The 21,850-nt window shown below is 38.5% G+C and overlaps 1 protein-coding gene across 2 annotated transcripts; it reads right to left on the reverse strand.

Annotated features, from left to right (window-relative positions):
* Window positions 1-9,869: 9,869 nt before the first annotated feature.
* On the reverse strand, window positions 9,870-20,063 carry LOC149134275 (uncharacterized). 2 transcript variants are annotated; one of them, XM_089356917.1, is made up of 5 exons: window positions 19,877-20,063; window positions 16,469-16,668; window positions 15,428-15,571; window positions 12,350-13,438; window positions 9,870-10,051 (listed from the first exon to the last, which is right to left on the reverse strand). In XM_089356917.1, exons 1-5 carry the CDS (start codon window positions 19,897-19,899, stop codon window positions 9,888-9,890), a joined length of 1,620 nt encoding a protein of 539 aa, XP_089213043.1. In that variant the 5' UTR covers window positions 19,900-20,063; the 3' UTR covers window positions 9,870-9,887. The 2 variants fall into 2 exon arrangements, with proteins under 2 accessions (XP_089213043.1, XP_089213044.1); XM_089356918.1 differs by having other exon boundaries at window positions 16,469-16,665; window positions 19,877-19,959.
* Between the last annotated feature and the right edge of the window lie 1,787 nt (window positions 20,064-21,850).

The following is a 21,850-nucleotide window of genomic DNA, read 5'->3' on the forward strand; positions in this document are numbered from 1 at the left end:
GCGTAAAGTGAATGGCTGCTATCAAGAAAAGGGCCATCGAGTCAAAGATCAGAGCTAATCTCAAGTTAATTTATTTTGCTTTTATTCACCCATCACTCACCCAAGCTTTAAAATGTAATTATTTTCACCAAGGCGTAGGAGTGGCTGTGTGGTAAGTAGCTTGTTTACGAACCACATGGTTACGGATTCAGTCCCACTGCGTGGCACCTTGGGCAAGTGTCTCCTACTATAGCCTCGGGCCGACCAAAGCCTTGTGAGTAGATTTGGTAGACTGAAACTGAAAGAAGCCCGTCGTATATATGTGTATATATATATATATATATATATATATATATATATATATATATATATATATATGCGAGTAAAAATAAATACAAAAAAAGGTGGATTTTTTTGTATGATTGTGTATAGAGGAATATATTATTTTGCTTAAAAGAGTTCCAACACTGTCTGTTTTTTATATTTTATTTATATTCCTGCAGAACCAATGTGGGGTATAGAATATGGAATATATAATATATAATATAATACACAATATATAAAATAAAATAAAAATGGATGGCACCATGAAAGAAAGTATTGAATGTAGATGAAATATTGAGTGTTCAATATAAAGGATCAAATATATAAATATATAAATATAAATATATATATATAAAGGCGACTCGAGTTTCAGGGCTATTTCCCTTCGTCATGGCCGGTATGACAGACTTTAACAGACTGTCTGTTAAAGTCTGTCATACCGGCCATGACGTAGGGAAATAGCCCTGAAACTCGAGTTGCCTTTATATATATATATTTATATTTATATATTTATATATTTGATCCTTTATATTGAACATTCAATATTTCATCTACATTCAATACTTTCTTTCATGGTGCCATCCATTTTTATTTTATTTTATTTTATATTGTATATTGTATATCATATTATATATTGTATATTCCATATTCTATACCCCACATTAGTTCTGCAGGAATATAAATAAAACATAAAAAACAGACAGTGTTGGAACTCTTTTAAGCAAAATAATATATATATATATATATATATATATATATATATATATATATATATATATATATACATATGTATGCGTGTGTATATGTTTATGTGTCTGTGTTTGTCCCCCCAACATCGCTTGACAATCGATGGTGGTGTGTTTACGTCCCCGTAACTTAGCGGTTCGGCAAAAGACACCGATAGAATAAGTACTAGGCTTACAAAGAATAAGTCCTGGGGTCAATTTGTTCGACTAAAGGTGGTGCTCCAGCATGGCTACAGTCAAATGACTGAAACAAGTAAAAGAGAAAAAGAGCTCTTAATTATTTTTATGCTTTATTTGCTTATTTTTATAAGTGTTGTTTTTTCTCCTCTACTCTCTATTTCTCTTTCTCGCAACCCTTGATCCTTCTCTTTTTCATCAGTAGTTTTCAGCCCCTTTTTTTCCCTATGGAACCCACTGAATCCTGTTTTGCTCAGCTTCCAGCCCCGTAATTTTATGCTTTAAAAAGATCCTATTATGTACATTATTTACAATGGACGGATAGGTATCCTCATCTTATTTGTTGCTGTTACTACAACGTTTCGGCTGATGTATTCTCCTGCCTTCATCAGGTGTCCTGGTGGAATTTCGAACTCAAACCTTTATTTGACTAAATGGGGTACTCTGTTCTCACACCTAAGGTACTTTTTGCTGATGTTATTATTATTGTTTATTCAGGTCACTGACTGGGATTGAACCCGAAATCTTGTGCAGATATGAGTAGAATATGAGAACCGGTATTAAGGAAAGATACAAAAATGATAGGTTTATAAGCCCTAAAATTCACTCTATAATTGCTCACGGGCATATAGCGTAGTAGTTAAGAGCGCAGGCTACTAACCCCAAGATTTCGAGTTCAATGACTTGAATAAATAAAATCACCAAAAAATACCTTAGAGGTGAGAACAGAGTACTCCAGAAGTCAAATAAAGGATTGGGTTCGAAATTCTTCCAGAACACCCGATAAAAGCTGGAGAGTACATCAGCCGAAACGTTGTGGCAATAACAAACAAGATGAGGACACATATCCGCCTAATGAAAATAATGTAAATAATGTACAGAATTCCTCATCTCAAAACTATGGAATAACGCTAATTGTTTATTTTCACATATTACGTAAACATCAATTGCTTATTCTTTGTTTTCGGTCTTTGACAATGAATAGTGGAAAAATTGCAATTAGGGTTATTTTATGCTACCTGTGGGAAGACGGATTGAGTTCAAGGGCAGCGGAAAAGAAATCAATAAAGTGAAAGGTCCAGGGACTGACAACGACGTTTCAAAGGAAGATCACGTGAGCCTCGAAGAAAAACAAATGTCAGACAGACCTTTCGTTGAAGAGGATGGGCCTTGCTCGAAAGAGTTGAATAAAAGTCAACCACAAGCATTTGGAAGTTATTGGCAGGAGTTGGTCATTCACAAGCCGCCATCAATTGACGCCTCCATACGCTCGGCCTCGTGAACAGACGCTGTTGAGATCCTATTATATTTTTATAATTAGATATTATTAAGAACTGTGTAAAAAATTGTTGAAATATTTTGTCTCTTCTAGAAGTATAACCAATTTATTTATCATAAACTTTAGCAACGAAACCTTATATGGACCCTCAAGGGTTATATGGACCGCAGTTGAGGACCATTGGGCTACAAGGATGTTAACGTCATAAGGATTTATAAACTTTCGAGAGAACAAGAAATAATCATTTTTAGGAACAGTGTATCGCGAAGCAAATAAAACTATGAATGATAGGAGGTAAATATTGGGTTGAAAATCCATTTTGGACAGAAAGATGTTGAAGGCTGCTGCTCAGAGAATTTGTTCGAAGGCTACGGAACTGGTTGAAAGATCTCAGGGATTTCAGTATAGGCGCAGACATGGCTGCGTAGATTAGTAGCTTTGTTTTGAAATTACATGCATTCGGGTTCAGTTCCACGGTGTCATATCTTAGGCACATTGTCTTCTACTGTTGCCTGGGTCGAACAATTTCTTGTAAGTGAATTCCGTAGACGGAGATTGTGTGGAAGCCCGTCGTATGCACATACATATATCCTTGCGTCTGTGCTTGTCCACCACCGCCCCCACCACAACTTCTTGACAACAGCAACAACAACAGTAACAACAACATCTGTCCAGTAGCATAAATAAGCATCAACTGGGTATATTTGTAGGTAGAGGCGCACGAGCTTTGACTGCAACGCTCAAACGTTTCTTAATGGCTTCATCAAAGAACAACGGCCAGTAACCTTGAGCCTTTTCAGCCTCCGCCAACTTTCCAACTGCTGTGAATACCTACAAAAGAATCGACTCTTCTAAAGTTACCCTCGGATCAGGCAGCTGTTTAAAACCGGGCAACAGACTGAAACTTTCGCACCAAACATGAATGAATTTATAATTAAATATTATTTTTATTATTTACTTGCGTGTTCGTTATTTTGTATATCATTTTTTAAAAATCGATTTATTTTAAGTCATGTTTTGTCCATTTGTCTTTTGGTTTATTAAATCAATTAATTATACAAATTAATCATTACCAAACGACCACCACAACAAGCACTATTACCATCACCGTCGCCACCACAATTATTACCACTCTCACAGTCACCATCATCATCACCATCATCACCATCGCCACTCCCATCACAGTCGCCAATCTCTACCACAAGTATTATCACAAGAAACATAAGAAAACAGTCACAGGTCCGGCTAGAAATAGCAACCGATTCTCCTTCAAATCATATATTAGCGATTAAAGAAGGATTCTCAATGTGATCCGAGGTTTAATTGAGATCGGGGAAAAGGCGGGATTAAGACGGCTGAAGTGCCTTTTGTGGTGGGTGGGTGGGATCAGAACCACGAGGAGCCCCCAAAGGACAAAGACAGCAACTGCAACAGCAACAACAACAAAAGCAAAGACGACGAAAATAACAACTACAACAACATAATCATCATCAGCAGCACCACCACCACCACAGCCAGTTACAACAGCCAAAACAATCGTCTACCAGCACCGTCAATTGTAGCATTTAGTATGAGTCTCCGGGTGCATTTATAAGTGCAAGGGTACACGGTGAATTGGGTAATTCACAGTTGCAATGAATAGACATATTAGAGGACTCTATGGAAGCACTTCTTACTTTCTCACAATTGTATCACACACGCATACACACACACACACACACACCCTGATAAAGGGTTCATAAAGTACAGCTGTTGTTGTTAGATTTATTGTTGAAGTTGCTATCGACGGCGGTGGTGTCAGAATTTCACCGGCGTATACAGACACCCGGATATATGTATGTAACTATGCACTTATGAATACACACACACACACACACACACACACATATATATACATACATGCTTACATACATGCATACATACATACATACATCCTCATACTTATGTGTGTATGTAAATATGTATAATTTTTATAAATGTGTATTGCATATTGATACGAACATGCGCACACACGCACACAAATACACCCCACCCCATATATATATATATATATATATGTGTGTGTGTGTGTGTGTGTGTGTGTGTGTGTGTGTGTGTGTGTGTGTGTGTGTGTGTATAACTATATACATATATATGTATAGATGGATATATATATAATCCCAAGCTATTACAATATTCAATATACGAACCTGAATATTGCAATAACTTAAGATTCAAGGGGCCACAAATTTTTAATGCCCTACTACAGAACATCAGGGATCTGCAAGGTGTAGATATGCAAGTCTCCAAAAAACGTCTAGACAGCTTTTTATCTGAGATACCAGATGAACCCACATCGCGGCAGGAGGCACAAAGAAGAGCGGCAACGTCCAGCTCGCTACTTCACCAGAAGCAATTCTGGAAAAATACTCAGATGCAGTTAAGGCGGTGCACCAGCATGGGCTCAACCTATGGCTGAAAGCCGTAAAAGTTGAAAGATAAAGGATACTCTCTTTTTACTCTTTTACTCTTTTACTCTTTTACTTGTTTCAGTCATTTCACTGCGGCCATGCTGGAACACCGCCTTTAGTCGAGCAAATCGACCCCAGGAATTATTCTTTGGAAGACTAGTACTTATTCTATCGATCTCTTTTGCTGAACCGCTAAGTTACGGGGACGTAAACACACCAAGACAAGGTAGAAAAAGCTAAAATGACTATCTATCTGTCTATCTAGCTATCTGTCTATCTATCTATCTATCTATCTGTCTATCTATCTATCTATCTATCTATCTATCTATCTATCTATCTATCTATCTGTCTATCTATCTATCTATCTGTCTATCTATCTATCTATCCTATCTATCTCAATACGCTGGGTGCTAAAACACTCGAAAGTCTTAGACACGTGAGGCAACTCACCCCTAATCCCATTCAGGAGTGATGAATACCGATATTTCGATATTTTTGTGGCTTATCAACAGCACCTACACAAATCGATTGCGATTCGATTCGTCCCCGATATATGAACATTTGATGAAGAGTTTTTGTAAAGTGACAACCATATTTTAGCATATTAATTTTCTTTATGAAGAACCCATTGTGGAACAGTCCAAAAGCATATTCGTGACTTTATGGTTTACTAGTCTCATCAAGGTTCCAAGGCAAGCAAAGCAGCAAAGAGTCTTCAAATGGTTTCTTATTAAGATTCAGTGAATGAAAGAACTTGCTGAAGTTGGTTTGAAAAATTCAGACATAGCAATTCTTATTTATTTGAGCTGAAATCAGGATGTCTTTGCAAGCAGAAGAATGAAATGCTAAACGCAATATTTGCGAGGAACATTAGAATGACGGCGAGAGAGCTTTCCACTGGAATTAATGTTAGCATTATGAGGATTCATAATCCTTGGAAGATACAGAAAAAAATTGGAAGAAAGGACAGTAGATTCCGATTGCTCTCTCCAAAGTAATATTGGCTTCACGTTTTGGCACAAGGCCAGCAGGATCATGGGGTGGGGGATAAATTGAATACAGCAACCTCATCGTTCAATGGGTACTTACTTTATCGACCTCGATGCGATGAAATAGCAAGCCGACTTCGGGCGGAATTTGAACTCAGAAAGTAAAGTCAGAAGAAATGCCGCTAAGCAGTGTGTACCGTGTATTAAGAATTCTGCCACTGCGCTGCTGAATCCTCACAATAATATAAAATGCAGCAAAGGCGGTAGAAACGTTGCCATGCTGGTCAAAAACCTTAGCGATATCTTGTCCGTCCTTACGTTCTGAGTTCAAATTCTACAGAAGTCCACTTTGCCTTCCATTCTTTCGGGGACGATAAAATAAGTACCAGTTATACACTGGGGTCGATGTAATCGACTTACCCCTCCCCTAAAACTTCTGGCCTTGTGCCAAAATTGGAAACCAATATTAAATGCGGCAGATAGTGGCTAAGCCTCATATCCATCCCCCAAAAGCCTGTATCATGTCCACGAGCAGAACTTGACTTATAGAAAAAAATTATTGAACGTTTGCTGTTATATGGAAGGAATTATTCATTGTTGAACGTTTAAAGCTGATTCAAACAGTCTCTTTCAAAATCTACAGTTATCAAATTTATCATTTGACATCTTTGGATAGAAAATATCTTGTCTTAACATTTTACAGAGAGGTTACTCCTTCGTCAACAAAATGATCGACCCTACATCGCATAATTCACTAAAATTATACCAGAATCATTCGATCTACCCCTACAGCCTCCAGAAATGGCCCCATCCAACCTTCTCTTCTTTAGATCTTAGCATCACCATTTAGACAAGGAAATTATGGCTAGCAGGGAAGTGGGGGTTAGAAAATACATAATTTAATTGGAAACCTAGGAAAAATTTCAAAACGAGCATTTCAAAAAATGCTTACAAATAGTTGGAGAGAAATGATTGAAAAAAAAAAAAAGAAACGAATGAAATTAGATGGATCATTAAATTTGATGTATTAAATATCCTTTCTATATTCTTAACTCAATACTAAAAGCCAGGCGGAAGCATCCGTTAAACCTGATATACATTATACCGACTTTATAATATCATAATCTATCTATCTGTCTGTCTATCTATACATGCTTACACACACATATATATATACATACACACACACACACACACACACATACATATTCATTTATATATACATATATATATATATGTACATATATATACGCATAGATATACATTATGTATAATAATGTATATTATATATATCAAATACAAATGTATATTGATAAACATATAAACATTATGCATATTAAATACATACGTATGTTTGTATATGAATACATATAAACATACATGGTGTATATATATATACATATTATGTATATGTAGTATGTATAATATATATATAATATGTATTTTAAATACATATGTATATATATATAGTTACATATACAATATATATATAGGTACATATATATTATATATGTATGTATATTGTTTTTATCTGGGGATGGTTATATGTGTGTGTGTGCGTGCGTATTATATAGGATATATAGGTGGCATGCGTACGCACACACGCACATACATACACACACACACACGTACAGCCCCTCACCGCCCCTCACCACCTCTCACCGCCCCCTAAATATACACACAGTAGTGAAGAATATAAGGCAGTGTGTCAGCTTCCTGAACTATTTAACATAACCACAATATAACTTGAGATGCCATTTCCGTCTCACTAATCAGATTTCAATGAAGCAGACGACACACACGTGTCTGACGTACGCCATGTTGGTGGTAGTGGAGGTGTCGGTGGTAGTGATTGGGGTGGGGCGGCGGCGATGGTGGTGGAGGTAGTGTTGACATTGGTGGTTATGTTAACGATGATGGTGGTAGTGGTGGTGGTTGCTCCTGTCCTTGTTGTGGTAGTGGTGACAGTTGTGGCAGTGGTGACAGTTGTGGTGGATGTGACTTGGTGGTGGTGGTGGTGGTGGTGGTGGTGGTAGTAGTCGTTGTAGTGGTACGAAATGAAAAAGGTAGTCATAGTAGTTGTAGTGGTGGTGGTATTGGTGAAATATTAAATTGGGAGAGTCATGATACTAATCGTGCAGTGTTTGTGTTGATAGTTGTAACAAGTTGTTAAGGCGTTACATCGTCGTCGTTGTTGTTGTTTCATCTCAGCTCAGCCATGACCACATAGATACATAATCAACAGGCATTCCAACCACGACCATCCTGTCTGCATTAATGTTTTGAGAGACAATATATTCAAGATCACATACGGTGTGTAAACTTGAGGGCAATTCGATTGCATTTTCTAGCAGTTCAAACGACCACCTAGAGATACCTTTGTTGGTTCCTAGACGCAGTGGGTTTTCCTCATCGTCGTAGTGGCCGCCCTTGTTAGCCTTTAGCCCCGTATCAGCGCCGTTTTGGCGTCGCTAATTCGACGCTGACTTATTTGACATCAGACTTTTTAATGTCTCTCTAGTTCGCTCGCTCGCTCGCTCGCTCCCTTTTCTCTCTCTCTCTCTCTCTCTCTCTCTCTCTCTCTCTCTCTCTCTCTCTCTCTCTCAAATGTGTGTGTGTGTGTGTGTGTGTCCTACCACTACTTGATAACCGATATTAGTGTGTTTATTGCCCGAAGTTTAGCATTTCGGCAAAAGAAACCAATTAAATAAGTACAGACTTAGAAAAGTACGTACTAGGAGTAGTTCGTTCAACTAAAAGTTGGTCAAGACGATGCCCCAGCATGGCCACAGCCATTAGACTGAAACAAAACATAAGCTAAAGATGTCTTGAGTCGATGTGAGATTAGGAATTGCTGCTACTACTGCTGTTGTTAATATGGTGGTGGTTGTGATGGAGATGCTGGATGTGGTAATGATGATGATGCTGATGGTGGTGGTGATGAGGATGACGACGACGATGGTAATGATGACGACGATGATGATGATGATGATGTTTGTGGGAGTGGTTTTAGTCGTAGTGGCGGTGGTAGAGTTGGGCGTGGTATTGTTGTTGGAGATGGTGGTGGTGATGATGAGGATGAGGAGGAGAAGGAGAGGATTATGATGATGATGATGATGATGATGATGATGATGATGGTGATGATGATGCTGATGGTGACGGTTAATAGTGTTGGTCCTCCCGATGATGGTAGGGATGTCGATCGTGTTAGTTAGTTGTTGTATAAGTGAACGTGGTGGTCATGGTGTGGTGGTGATCACGGGGTGGAGTGGTACTGGTGGGGATGGAGATGGTAGCGGCGCGGTGGGTTTTTCGAAGGTGGTTGCAAATATAGAAAGAACCAGAAGAGATTTTACGAGAGTAGTCCTAATTCTATTTCGTTTTATTTTATAGCACGTGGGAACAGGAAGAGTAAAAAGATAACGAAAGCACACACACACACACACACACACACACACACACACACACACACACACACAGAAGAGGCTGAGGAAACGTCACGTGTGATTGTATACTGATGAGCGAGATAAATCATAGTGAAACGACGTGATAGTCACTGGGATGGATGGATGGGTGCTGCTGTGGTAGATGTTTGTATGAATGCTTGTATGTGTGAGTTTGTGTGTGTTCGTGTGTGTGTGTGTGTGGCTACTGCTGCTGTTTTAGTCAGGAAAAAGGGTTAAAGTATATAACATTCGTGGCCCCCTCAAAGACTGACCGGACCGCCACGGTTTAATATTCTGATTGAGAATCCATCGGATAACGTCCACTGAAAACAATGCAATTCAACGAGGGAGTCATTGCGTGGTTACTCCACTTCTGCTCGAAATGGCAGCCAATTCCCGCTCGAACCACACCTTACGAAGAAGAAAAAAGCATAGACATTCGATAATATACGCAATCGGATTGACGACCAACTCTAGTGACGCTTTATGGCCATTCTTCAGCATTTATTACCAATATTAATCACAGAATATGTGAGTGTTTGCTTAGTTAGTAGTTTACTAAATAAGAACGGGATTAAAATGGGTTGAACCGAAAGAATTGGCCCGATTCCAATCATATAGAAGCTGTATTCATAAGTGTTCATATATTCTGAGAAGATTCCTGTAATTAAGAAGAACAAGAAGAACAATATTAAAGACGAGTCATCATATTTGAATATTCAATAAATAAATAAATCAAATTTATTTTTAATCATTAATATCTATAGTAAGGTGTCAAGCGCCGGACAAAATGCTTAGCAGTATTTCGTCCGTCTTTACATTCTGTGTTCACCTACCACCGAGGTCGATTTTGCCTTTCACGTTTTGGAGATCGATAAAACAAGTACCATTTCAGCAATGGGGTCATTCTAATCGACTTACTCTAAACTCGCTGGCCTTGTGTCAAACTTTCAAACTGATATCTATGGTAAGTACTGTCTCGTGTGTTCGCATTCATAGGGTCCGTGAACCGGTTTCCGTGGTTGGGAAGTGATCGAGAGCACAACATCGGCCCACCCCGCGTGGCGGAACGCCAGTCCATCCCAGGGTTACTACACTTACAGTTGAGTTGATTGGAGCAACGTGAAATAAATCGTGTTGTTCAATAACGAAACGCCTGGACCGGGAATCGAAACCAAGATCTTGCGAGTGACATCTTAACCATCTTAACCACGGACCTTCTTAATAATATCTATATATTTCTAAACAATATATAGATATCGAAGAAATTAATGCAATGGATCTTCGTCGGTTTCGGCATTGAGCTGTCAATTAATCAATGAAATTGCTCTTTCGTTGTATTAACGTGAGAAGTGGTTCAATACACCACAGACACGTATGCTCTTAAATTATTCTTCCGGCAGATTCTACATGATAATGCATGTGGCAGGGTTGGGCATTTGAATTACAGTTGCAACCTACCTTTGAACGTGCTTCCGCACAGTGTCTAGCAATCCGGTTTCACCCATGATTATTGATCGACTCAAGGCTTTAGTAAAAAGGAGGCCTCAAATACAAGACAATGAGCTTGGTTTGAACACGAGATGTTGTGATTATAAAGCAAACTTCTAAGCTATACTATGAAATAGCTGAAAGTTAAAAAAAAAAAAAGTGAAAAAGATTTCTCACGCACTACAGCGTGGGCTAGAACACGAGATCTCGTGATTATAAAACAAACTTCGAAGCCATCAAGTTATACTAAGCAAGAAGGAAACGATTTGCGGGCTTCGTTCACCGCTGATGACGCCGCTTCTACTTGCTCGTTGCTCGGCTGAGGCTGAGGCTGCACTGTTAGAGGGCCGACGAGTGCGAGGGGGCCCGGCCGCGGCTTACGAAACCGGCTGGATGGCGCCGGAAAGGCGAGGAGGAGGCGACGACGACGGCGATGTTGGCCGGCCGACGCCAGGAAGGAAGACGAGAGAGATATTGATGTTCGTGGAGCCGCAAAGCGTGCAGCACCGTCGGCCTAGCGCACTGTATTCGGGCGGACGCAGGCTGGGTGAAAACTGAAAGAATCGCTTGTAGAATGTATATTCTCACAAATTGTTGGAGTTAAGTCATAAGAATTGTGAAGATATGACAGGTTCATAGGTTTTTACACTGATTAACGAAAAATGTTCACAGAAACGATATTTATTATATTTCATTCAATTCAAATGTTTCTCTATAAAATACTATAATTGCTGGCTGGGGATTACTTCCGCAACATTCATACATGAATGAGACATTCTGGCACAGCCGTTTTGGCAACACCTATATGGCATCGCTAATTCGACGATGTCTTATTTGACAACCAGCATTTAAACGTTTCCATTGTTCTCTCCCTCTCTGTCTGTCTGTCAGTCTGTCATTTAAGAAACACCGACTTATACCAGGGACTACCAAAATTAACATTGAAGATACAGCATAGAAGGATGAGGCTAGCTGAACACTACATCAGACGACATACCGATGAAATTGCGAACGAGCTAGTGCTCTGTCAACCAAGGGAAGGAAGAACCAGGAGAAGAATGAGGAAGACGACCTATATCGATAACTTGCAGGAGGATTCTGGTATGGAAGGGGTCCAGGAGCTGAGGACAATTATGGAAGATCGAGATGAGGAAAACGTGTGGAAACAATCTTGGGGCGTCCTATGGGACGACCTAGATGAGATGAGAGATGCTTCTCCCTCTCTCTCCCTTTTTGCCCGTATACATTTCTTTCTGCACACGCGTGTTAACATCCAGTATAGAAAAGTGCTGCTGCACAAACATGCTGAATATCTAGTCGGCCAGACCAGATCGTCAACGACAACAAAACAGCTGCGACCGAAGTCTCATTTTTTCCTTAACACATACTTCATATGTATATATGTTATCACAACTGTTGTAACTTAGTATATTCTGAAATATGGATAAGAAAAATGTTATATATTTACCTATCAGATATCCAACTGCTAAAATGCCAATTCCAATTGCTGTTTCTTCGAATCCCATACTTATCGAAAAGTATTCAATTTCGAAGTAATCCATAACAGTTACAAGATTTGTAGAGAATATGAGGCCACTTGTGAACATCACAGCAAATGTAAGCGAAGTCAAATACATTGCAGTGGACAACGAAGGATAAACACAGATCAGTAATCCGCTCATGGTGGCTGCCGTACTAAATATAATCCTGCTTGGGACAATGTTTTTATGTATCAACCAACTACTGACGAAACAAGCCAAGATATACCCAAACGATCCCACTGAAAATATACGTGCACTTTCTGCTTGACTCAGCCCCTGTTGTACGCAATAATCCGGTAAGATAGATACTGCTGTTATAACACCTCCGTACGTTATAACAATTGCGAAAAGAAATACAAGAAAATTGAAATTTGTTAAAACTGTTATAAGTCTTTCAGAAAATTTCAAATCAGATTTTTCTTCCGTTTGAACCTTTTCACTTTGAACATCAATCTCCTCATCCTCAGATTTTATAGAATTTATAGCTGTCTCTTCGATACCCAGAGAATCTTCTTTGTCAGGCTGTGTATTATTTATAACAAATGGTTCGTTGTCATATTTTAAGGCCTTAATAGCAGACCCATTTAAATTGATGTCTTCGTTATGATTCAAAGATGTATTATTCTCTTCAAATATTTCCAGTTTGTTCGATATCGTTTCATCATGAACGTCACCAATATTTTGAAATTGTTCCTCAGAATCGTTTGAATGCGACTTATATAAATCTTTCTGCACGTTACTTTCGCTTACTGCCAAATTTTCTCTCCTCGTGTTTTTATACATATCCGTAGAATACATGAGAGCACATGGCAGAGTGTGTATGAAAGTAGCGGCCAGGAGAAGAAGACTTCCGCGCCAGAACATGAGTTCAATGAAGTAATTGGTAAGGACTGGGAAAATTATAAATCCAAGAGATTTTCCCACCGTAGCAAATGCAATAAATTTACGACTATCTTCGCCGAAATAAGCTGCTAATCCATTATTTGCTGATACATTAAGAGAAGCACAACCAATACCTGTTACAAGAGAAGATATAAGAACAAAGAATAATTAAGAAGTAGTTACTAAGTTAATCAAGTACATTTCTGAATAATTAACGAAGAGATTGTTGTTATTTTATTATTATCTTTTATTTCTCTGATTAGTGGCCTTACATCCATATTGAAAATTAGCTCATAACATTTACACTAGAATTAAACTTTGCTTCGTATTCGGTTTGCAAGATTCTAAATGTGGATTCGTGTGTTGAAATAAATCTTGAGTCTTGGTAGAGTCATTACGCCAATAATAACAACTCACGCACTGGTCCAATATCATTTATTTATTGTTAGTGCATTGGTTAAGTATTTTACCAGTTAACTAATCGATTGATTGTTTAATGTGCTGGTTAAACAATCAATCGGTTGTTTGTTAATGAAATTTCTTTCGTCGCTGTTCGCAACAACCTTCTCAGCGACTTACGTCTCTGTCGAAAGTCTGCTAAGAGATATCGAACCGGTGCGTGTGTTATTAACATTGACATACTAAATCCAACCAAGACACTGGAATTAAAGTTCATAAAAGTAGTACCATATAATTATAAAGAGACTGCAAACCTTCATTCAGTTTCATTTTGAAAGTATAATACTTTCTTCACGTCATCAATAGTTTTGGTAAATATATAAACATTACTTCATGTAACTTTTAACATAAACATCACACTTTTAATCAATGAGTAAGCAGCTCTATTTTCTCATCTTTTAGTACCACTGGAAGATGGTAATCATGATTGTCTAGGACGCCTGCGAGAGTGGTGGTAGGGATGAAGTAAGATAACCTCATACCGGACACGTGGATTGGACTCTTGCAAACAAAGTGAACCCTACCAAAGCCTCCAATGTACCACAAGGTGATCAGCGCCGGATTAAGGTCTAGAGAAGGCCTAAGTACTTAAAAGATTTTGCTGCCCTTATATATATATACATATATATATATATATATATATATATATATATATATATATATATATATATATATATATATATATATATATATATATATATATATATGTGTGTGTGTGTGTGTGTGTGTGTGTGTGTGTGTGTGTGTTTGTGTGTGTGTGTGTATATGTGTGTGTGTGTGTGTGTGTATGTGTGTGTGTGTGTGTGTGTGTGTGTGTAAGTGTGTATGCTTGTGTGTGAAATTTAAAATACAAAAAATAATAAACCATAAAACAAGTTTTTACACTTCAAAATGAAACAGAACAAGTAGTGAGATGGAAAACAAGTCTTATTTTTTATACTAACACTTTATTTGCATTTGAAACGTTTTCGCCTACTTATTTTTTGTAATTGCAAAGAATATGTTCACATGCATAAAAGTTCGTCTTACCTAAAATGTCTGCTTCCATATTTAGTAGAGATAAATCATCACAAATATTATGTTAGCAAGTTTAAAGTGATTTCTATTATACCGTAAACTATTTACCATTTCTATAGTGACATCCCTTGATGATCTAACCATGTATTTATCTTGATTAATGGTTAATCTAGTTCAGATGGTGATGTTAAACTAGTGAACGAAATAAGCATATTACTCAATTAAGTCAGTGTGATTTGAACTTGAACTCCAAAGAGCTGAAATAAATACCACAAGAGATTCTGTCAGACACTCTTACACTTCTACCTCTCCACTATTCTGGACAAAGTACTTTTGGAGATGTTGACCTCATCAATGACTTCAGCTTGGTCAAATTATAAAGACTTCTTTTCTCTCCGAAGCCCATAAAAAAAATTAAGTGAAGATTTATGATCTGCGTTCTTTCGATAATGGAGTTTCAGAAAACGATAAGTGACATTTGAATTCATTATCATATCTCTGATTAACGTTGAACGTTTTACGATATGCATAGAAAGCAAGAAAACACACCTACCTACATGCATATGTATGTCTATGTATATATATATATACAGATGCGTGCAACATTTGTTCGTGAATGTTTTACTAAATTACTGGGCAACACAAACCTGGTAAAAGACTGAAACATCCCAATAAAACATAAATACTCGAAGAAAACGATGGAGCGCCAATAGAAAGTGTAAGACATAAGCTTCCCACAATGCCAGTGGTTCTTACGCCAAATTTAGTGAGAAAAATTCCAATCACGAAACCTAAGAACGAAAAAAGAAGAGAATAGTCTTTTAATGATTTACTGGGATTCAGTTCATTAATGAGTTAAAATATGGTTAATGACCTTTTAATTACCAATAACTAAAAAACAACGGATCTATGATGGAATTTAGGACAGAATTTCTGACAATATTTAATTGTTCAATGAACGTAGTTGGTACAAAAACTCGAAGGATTCGGTACAATTTTTGTCAACTCATTTCCACTCGAAAGCTTTGGGTCAACTCAGCCTTATAAATGTATGTATGAGTGTGTGTACGTATGTATGTTTGTATGTATGTATGTATGTATGTATGTATGTATGTATGTATGTATGAGTGTGTGTATATATGTATGCATGCATGTATGTATGTATGTATGTATGTATGTATGTATGTATGTATGTATGTATGTATGCATTATGTTAATGTGTGTGCATGTATGTATGTACGTATGTATGTGTGCATATACGTGATGTTCTTCTTTCAGTTTCCGGCTGTCAAAGCATTTGTTAGCCCGGTGTTATTTTAGAAGTCAATCTCCCAAGTGTGCCACGCAGTGCCATAGAACCTGGAGCCATGTGGTTGCATTGCGAGCTTCTTACCACACAGCCACTCCTGCGCCTAGATTGCTACATTATCTTTTTTTCATATCTGTGTATTTTAAGAAGCTCAGCTTGAGCCGTTCTCCAAGTTGTCTGGATGCAACAATTTTGAATGAGTCAAAGTTCTCAATCTGTTTGATGTTTGTCAGTTACTCTCTAAAGTAATTATCCCAAAAATGTAAGGAATTCATATAATTGTACATGTTTTGAATATTAAACAAACTGGAATATGAACAGGTGGGCTATGACTGCTACTAATGATCAAAGGGGGTACATACCGACAATAGGTACTTACCAACAATACCAAACACACTCGAAGGTAAAAATACTATCAAAAGTACAAGATCGTGTAAGTCCGGAAAAACCTTCTTGAATTCTACGAGGTAAATTGGTAGAACAGCAGTGAAACCAAATACTAATATGTTGGTAACAAAAACGGAAAAGACTACTAAAGCAGCGACGATGGTCTCTGGCACGGATCGTTTCTTGGTTCTACTGGAAAGACAAAGAATGAAATCTTTATTTAGTATAATATGGAAACTGTCAGAGATACAGTATAGAGTAGCGGGATGAGAGAGGGGTCAGAGTAAAAGCATTTACTTGTTTTAGTCATGCTAGACTGCCACCTTGAAGAATCGATCCCACTAGTTTTCCTTCTTTTTAGGTTTGGTACTTTTTCTATCGGTCACTTTTATCAAACCGCTAAATTATGAGTGTGTAAGCGCAACAACAACGGTCTTCAAGCGGTGGTGGGGACAAACAGAGATCAAGCACACACACACACACACACACACACACACACACACACACACACACACACACACACACACACACACACACAAACACACATACACACACACACACACACATACACACACACACACATATATACTGCGGGCTTCTTTCGGTTTCCATTTACCACGTTCATTCACAAGACTTTGGTCGACCCGAGGCTATATTAATTTATACCTGCGTATGGTGTCATGCGGTGGGACTGAACTTGGAACAATTTGGTTGGAAACAAAAGGCTTATCCCACAGCCACACCTGCGCCTGTATTGAGGGTGTAGAAATAATTATTTTCGGTATATTTTCTGGTTGTATGCATTCTGTGTTCAAATCCAGCTCAGATGAACTCGGTCAATAAGTAAGTGTACCAATCAAGTACTGGAATCGATATAATCGACTAACCCCCACCCTCGCCCCTTAAGTTTGCTGCCATTGAACTTAAACTAGAAACTGTGCCTAGAGTTGAAATCTTACCGAGCTTAACTTTGCCTCTGTTTTCTAAGATTAGCTCAGTCCGAGTTTCAAATCTATCCTGGTTTAATTTATTTTCTTTATTGTTAGGTAATCGGTTATTGAGTTTATTAAAACAGTATAGATTGATTATTTTGGAGATAATTAATTGTAATAAGAACATATTTTTGTAGGAAGAAAAGAAAGGAAAAACATTAAAACTATAAAATATCAAATTATCACGAATCAAACTTATTAATACTTCACCAAGGAGAAAAAATGGTGGGGTGAATTAAGTAACAAATAATAGAGGTGGAGATAGTGACAATTTGTGCACCTTAGACCAAATGATGCGTTCAGCCACACCTCGTAGGCATGATTGCAATGGCATTGCCACGTAAAATGGCCAGCGACACTCACTGCAACAACCATCCCACCACATAGGGCTCGTTTCACATTTTATATACTTGAGCTCTGATATTCACATGCTCGTGAGGTCATCTTTGCCTTGTAATCAATCGAGTTGCGAAAGGCAAAATACATTCATTTGATGTAAATTGTGTTTTTGCATAATTTACATCGTGCAACTTCCGAAAACAGCTTTCAAACCATTAACATCTCGATTATGTTATTCATGAAATTTACCGTTATCTTATCAACGAGGTATTTATAGCCATTTGTGACTATAAACGAGATTTTGGCTGCTTCGGTATCATATTACTACCTTCCACTTAATGCCAATCACCACGGCTTTTATAATCCTAGACATTGTCTGTACGTAGGCTTTATGTAACATCTCCACACTCGAAACAGATTCATACCCTCCTCGTTTATTTGTTAATTGTATGTCATGACGTCGTACCTCACTTGTATTATTAATGTAAACCCCTAAAATGTTGTGCCTAAAGTAGAAAGAATGAAGGTGGAGAATTGGCAAAATCATTAGAATGTCTGAAGAAATACTTTGTGCTATTTCTTCCGGTTCTTGACGTAGTGAGTTCAAATGCAACAGGTGATCAATTTTGACTTTCATCCCAGTCAAATCCTGGGGTTGATGTCATCGGGCAACCCCATCCACTAGAATTCTTGGTCGTATACCAAACTTTGAAACCTGCATACGATAGAACCAGCAGAATCGTTAGAACGTCGGAGGAAAATGACCAGTATATCACATGGCTTTACGTTCTGAGTTCAAATCATGCTGAGGGCAACTTCTCCATTGATCCTGTCGAGGTCAATAAAATAAAGTTCAAGCGAGGTACTCAGATTGATGAGTTGTCTTTTTACTGAGTTTCATAAATTGAGTAAAGAACTTGAAGGAACTTTCAGAAATGCTTTTTTGTTATACCATCAGTGTGTATATGTGCGCGTGTGTGTTTTGCTGTTTCTCTGTGTGGTTGAGGATCAGGTTGTCTTTTTTACGTTCCCATAACTTAGCGGTTTGGTTGATAAGTGGAACGAGTACGAAATATAAGACAAAAAAGAAAGAAAGAAAGAAGCATAAAATAAAACAAGAACCTCAGAAAAGAAAATGAAACACCACTTGCTTCTTTCGTCGCGGCAAAAAAAAAATGAGGCACATTTCTTCCTATCACGAACCAGTTTCGTCCTCAACAACCAAGTAAAAAGACTTTTAGTAGCATTAGCTGCCTTTCCTCCCCCCGCCTCCCCAGACAGCATGTGTTCGTGTGTGTGTCTGTGTGTGTGTGTGTTTGGAAGATAATGAACTAAAAGAAGAGAGCAACACGGAATGGAGAAGTTTAAACAAAAATTGGATAAGTTTAGAACTTAAAATGAAAGGAGAAAGCAATGACGTTTCAGACGTTAGTCTTTCACAGGAAAAAAAACAATAAGTAAAGAAGGAACTTGATTCAGAAAAAAATGATGGAAGGGGGAGAGAGAGAAAAGGTGTGATAAGGGGCAGGTGTGAAGGTGGTCGTTTAGGAAAGGAATTATATTGGTCATGTAACGCCTTATAAATATTGTATTCCGGACATTTTGTTCCTTCCTGTCTCTCTCACTCTTTCGGACGATGAGTTATACTCGAAACATCGTTTCCGCTCTTATTTATTCTATCTAAGACTTTCACTAAACGTCAATCTAATGTCCTCACTGTGTACGTCTAATCGACTTTGCTGGGGGTAGAAGTGGTGTTGGTGGTAGTAGTAGTAGTAGTAGTAGTACAACATCAGCAACAACAACAGCGCCAGCGAGCCAATTCAGGTGTCACCATGCGGTCTCCCTCGCTGCTAGATACAGCAGCTATATCTATATCAATAACCATTTTTTAAAGACCGAATAGGACATAATTTTAGTGTTTTAGTCCCGTGTATAGCTACAACAACAACAACAATAATGACAATAAAAGCAACAAAGACTATGTCAACAACAGCAACAACATAACACCAACAGCAGCAGCAGTAACCCTGACTATTTCTACTATAATAGGTAAAATACAACCAAACCGTGTGTTTTCTGCGACATCCATTCTTCAATTCTTCCCTCACGTAATCTTCCAGTTCTTTGTATTCCAGTTCTGTTGAAGTTTATCTTTACTTCAAACCCAATTATCTGCGCTTTGAAATTTCTCACAATATTTGAATAAAACGAAACGTGACGGTAATATCTGTGAGGAGATTCATGCTTGTGTGTGTATGTGTGTAGTGGGTGTGTGTGTTTGTGTGTGCGTGCGTGTGTTTGTGTGAATGCATTCATGCAAAGAGGCATGAATGCATATATGTGTCTGTATACATACACAGATTTATGAAAGTATACTTACGTATATGTATACATAACTCTCTCTATATATATATATCTATATACAAGCATATACACATGTATATGCATATGTATGTATGTGTGTGTGCGTGCATCTGTGAGTGTATGTACGTATGCATTTATGAATGTGTGCATGTGTGTTAATGAGTTGCACAAACTCCTAATTATGTTTCTGTCCACGAAATTGATAACACGATATCAGCAGAACCGAGAAAAGCAAAGATATTCTGACTTTTGATTCAAAGTAGTTTGAGTTATTCCGAGGAGGAGCTACTGAAGGCTGCGATTGGAGGAGAAAAGAAATTTGGCGACAGCGGACAAAAGCCATAGCAACGAAATTGAATTATCGGAACTAAGCAAATATAAGAATATGCTTCGTAGGGAAGCGTGCGATTTAAAGGTGTCCCCTCCTCAAGAAGTTTTACTAGCAACCAAGGAGAGAACTATCATATACAGTTCATGATCTGTAAATACAAAGAAAATGGAAATCATGTCGACCGTGCAGATCGAAAAAGCTTAAAAAGCAATCTGGCAAGGGATTACTTACCTTGCCTGAGGAAGGAAGTTTGGAAGGGTGGAGGTGAGGTCTCGTGAGGTAACTACTACCAGGCTACAATCGGCAGCACCATTAAAGACGGAAGAAGTGGTACTTCTACCCATACACCTCGGGAGGCGTGCTTCCAGGGTTAGGGTAGAAGATACGCCCATCCCGTAGACTGGTATAGCCTGGCTAGCAGTTGCCATATTACTGGGCAACGAGGAAAAGATAGTGGTCCTCCAAGTCACAAGAACGGTAGATACGGACTAGGAAGTTCAGAGCCTGGACATGATAGTCCAGGCGGCCTCGGAATACCTCGAAAGGATAGCGGGGACCATCACCATAGAAGATATGACACACAGGATCAGATTGGAAGGCAGGACACCGCAATGCTCGAGCGGACTGTCCTCGGCCGCCCGTAAATACCAAAGAAAAGCCCGGAGGAAGCAGCTGGCAGGGAGGAAGCAGGGAGGAAGCCGTACCCTCAGTGCTGGCGAAAGACAATAACAAGCGCCGAGAAAGAGGAAGAGGTGAACAACAAAGGGAATCCCATAGCCACCCGACCCCCACCCGCACCCACAGTGCCCCAGTCTCCCCCGTACAGACACCAACCCTCGCCACACCCCACTGACACAAAGACTCACAGAGGTACTGAGCGCCCTAAAACCCCCCTCCCCTGCTCGTCATAGAAAATACGTTGTAATATATGACGGAACAAATAGAGAAGTTTACGATGAGATAGAGACATGGGACAATATTCCGGATTACCATGGCGACACCATTGTGTGGTGGCAAACTCGGAACATATATCAAGAATAAAAGACTACGATAAGGACTATGAATAGTGGGAGAAGAAAATTGACACCAGCCAATTCCCAAAGTGGAAAAATTATCGTGATCTTCGCAATGATTATAATATAGACATTCTTCAGAAGGATGAATATAAATTGTGTTTTAAAGTCATATTAATAGGTTAAATGAAATCGGTCGGAGGTGGAGCCAAACGGCTCCGTTTCATTTTTCATTTTCATCCATTATTTTATCCATCCCTTACATTCGTTCTTTTTTTTTTGTCCCCACCTTGTATTGCCTCCTCTATGTTGACCCCTTGTGAAGCGTTGGT

This window comes from Octopus bimaculoides, chromosome 9 (assembly GCF_046866305.1).
Source record: "Octopus bimaculoides isolate indiv1 chromosome 9, ASM4686630v1, whole genome shotgun sequence".
NCBI classification, from domain to species: domain Eukaryota; kingdom Metazoa; phylum Mollusca; class Cephalopoda; order Octopoda; family Octopodidae; genus Octopus; species Octopus bimaculoides.

What these genes read in the sequence shown, in the direction of transcription:
- LOC149134275 (XM_089356917.1), bottom strand. Translation starts at nt 19,899, where the DNA reads ATGGATGTCGCAGAAAACACACG. An exon ending in GAGTGTGTTTGGTATTGTTG is followed by an intron (nt 15,572 to 16,468) that starts GTAAGTACCTAT and finishes TTTCGTTCTTAG; the next exon opens with GTTTCGTGATTGGAATTTTT. An exon ending in ATGTTTCAGTCTTTTACCAG is followed by an intron (nt 13,439 to 15,427) that starts GTTTGTGTTGCC and finishes CTCTTGTAACAG; the next exon opens with GTATTGGTTGTGCTTCTCTT.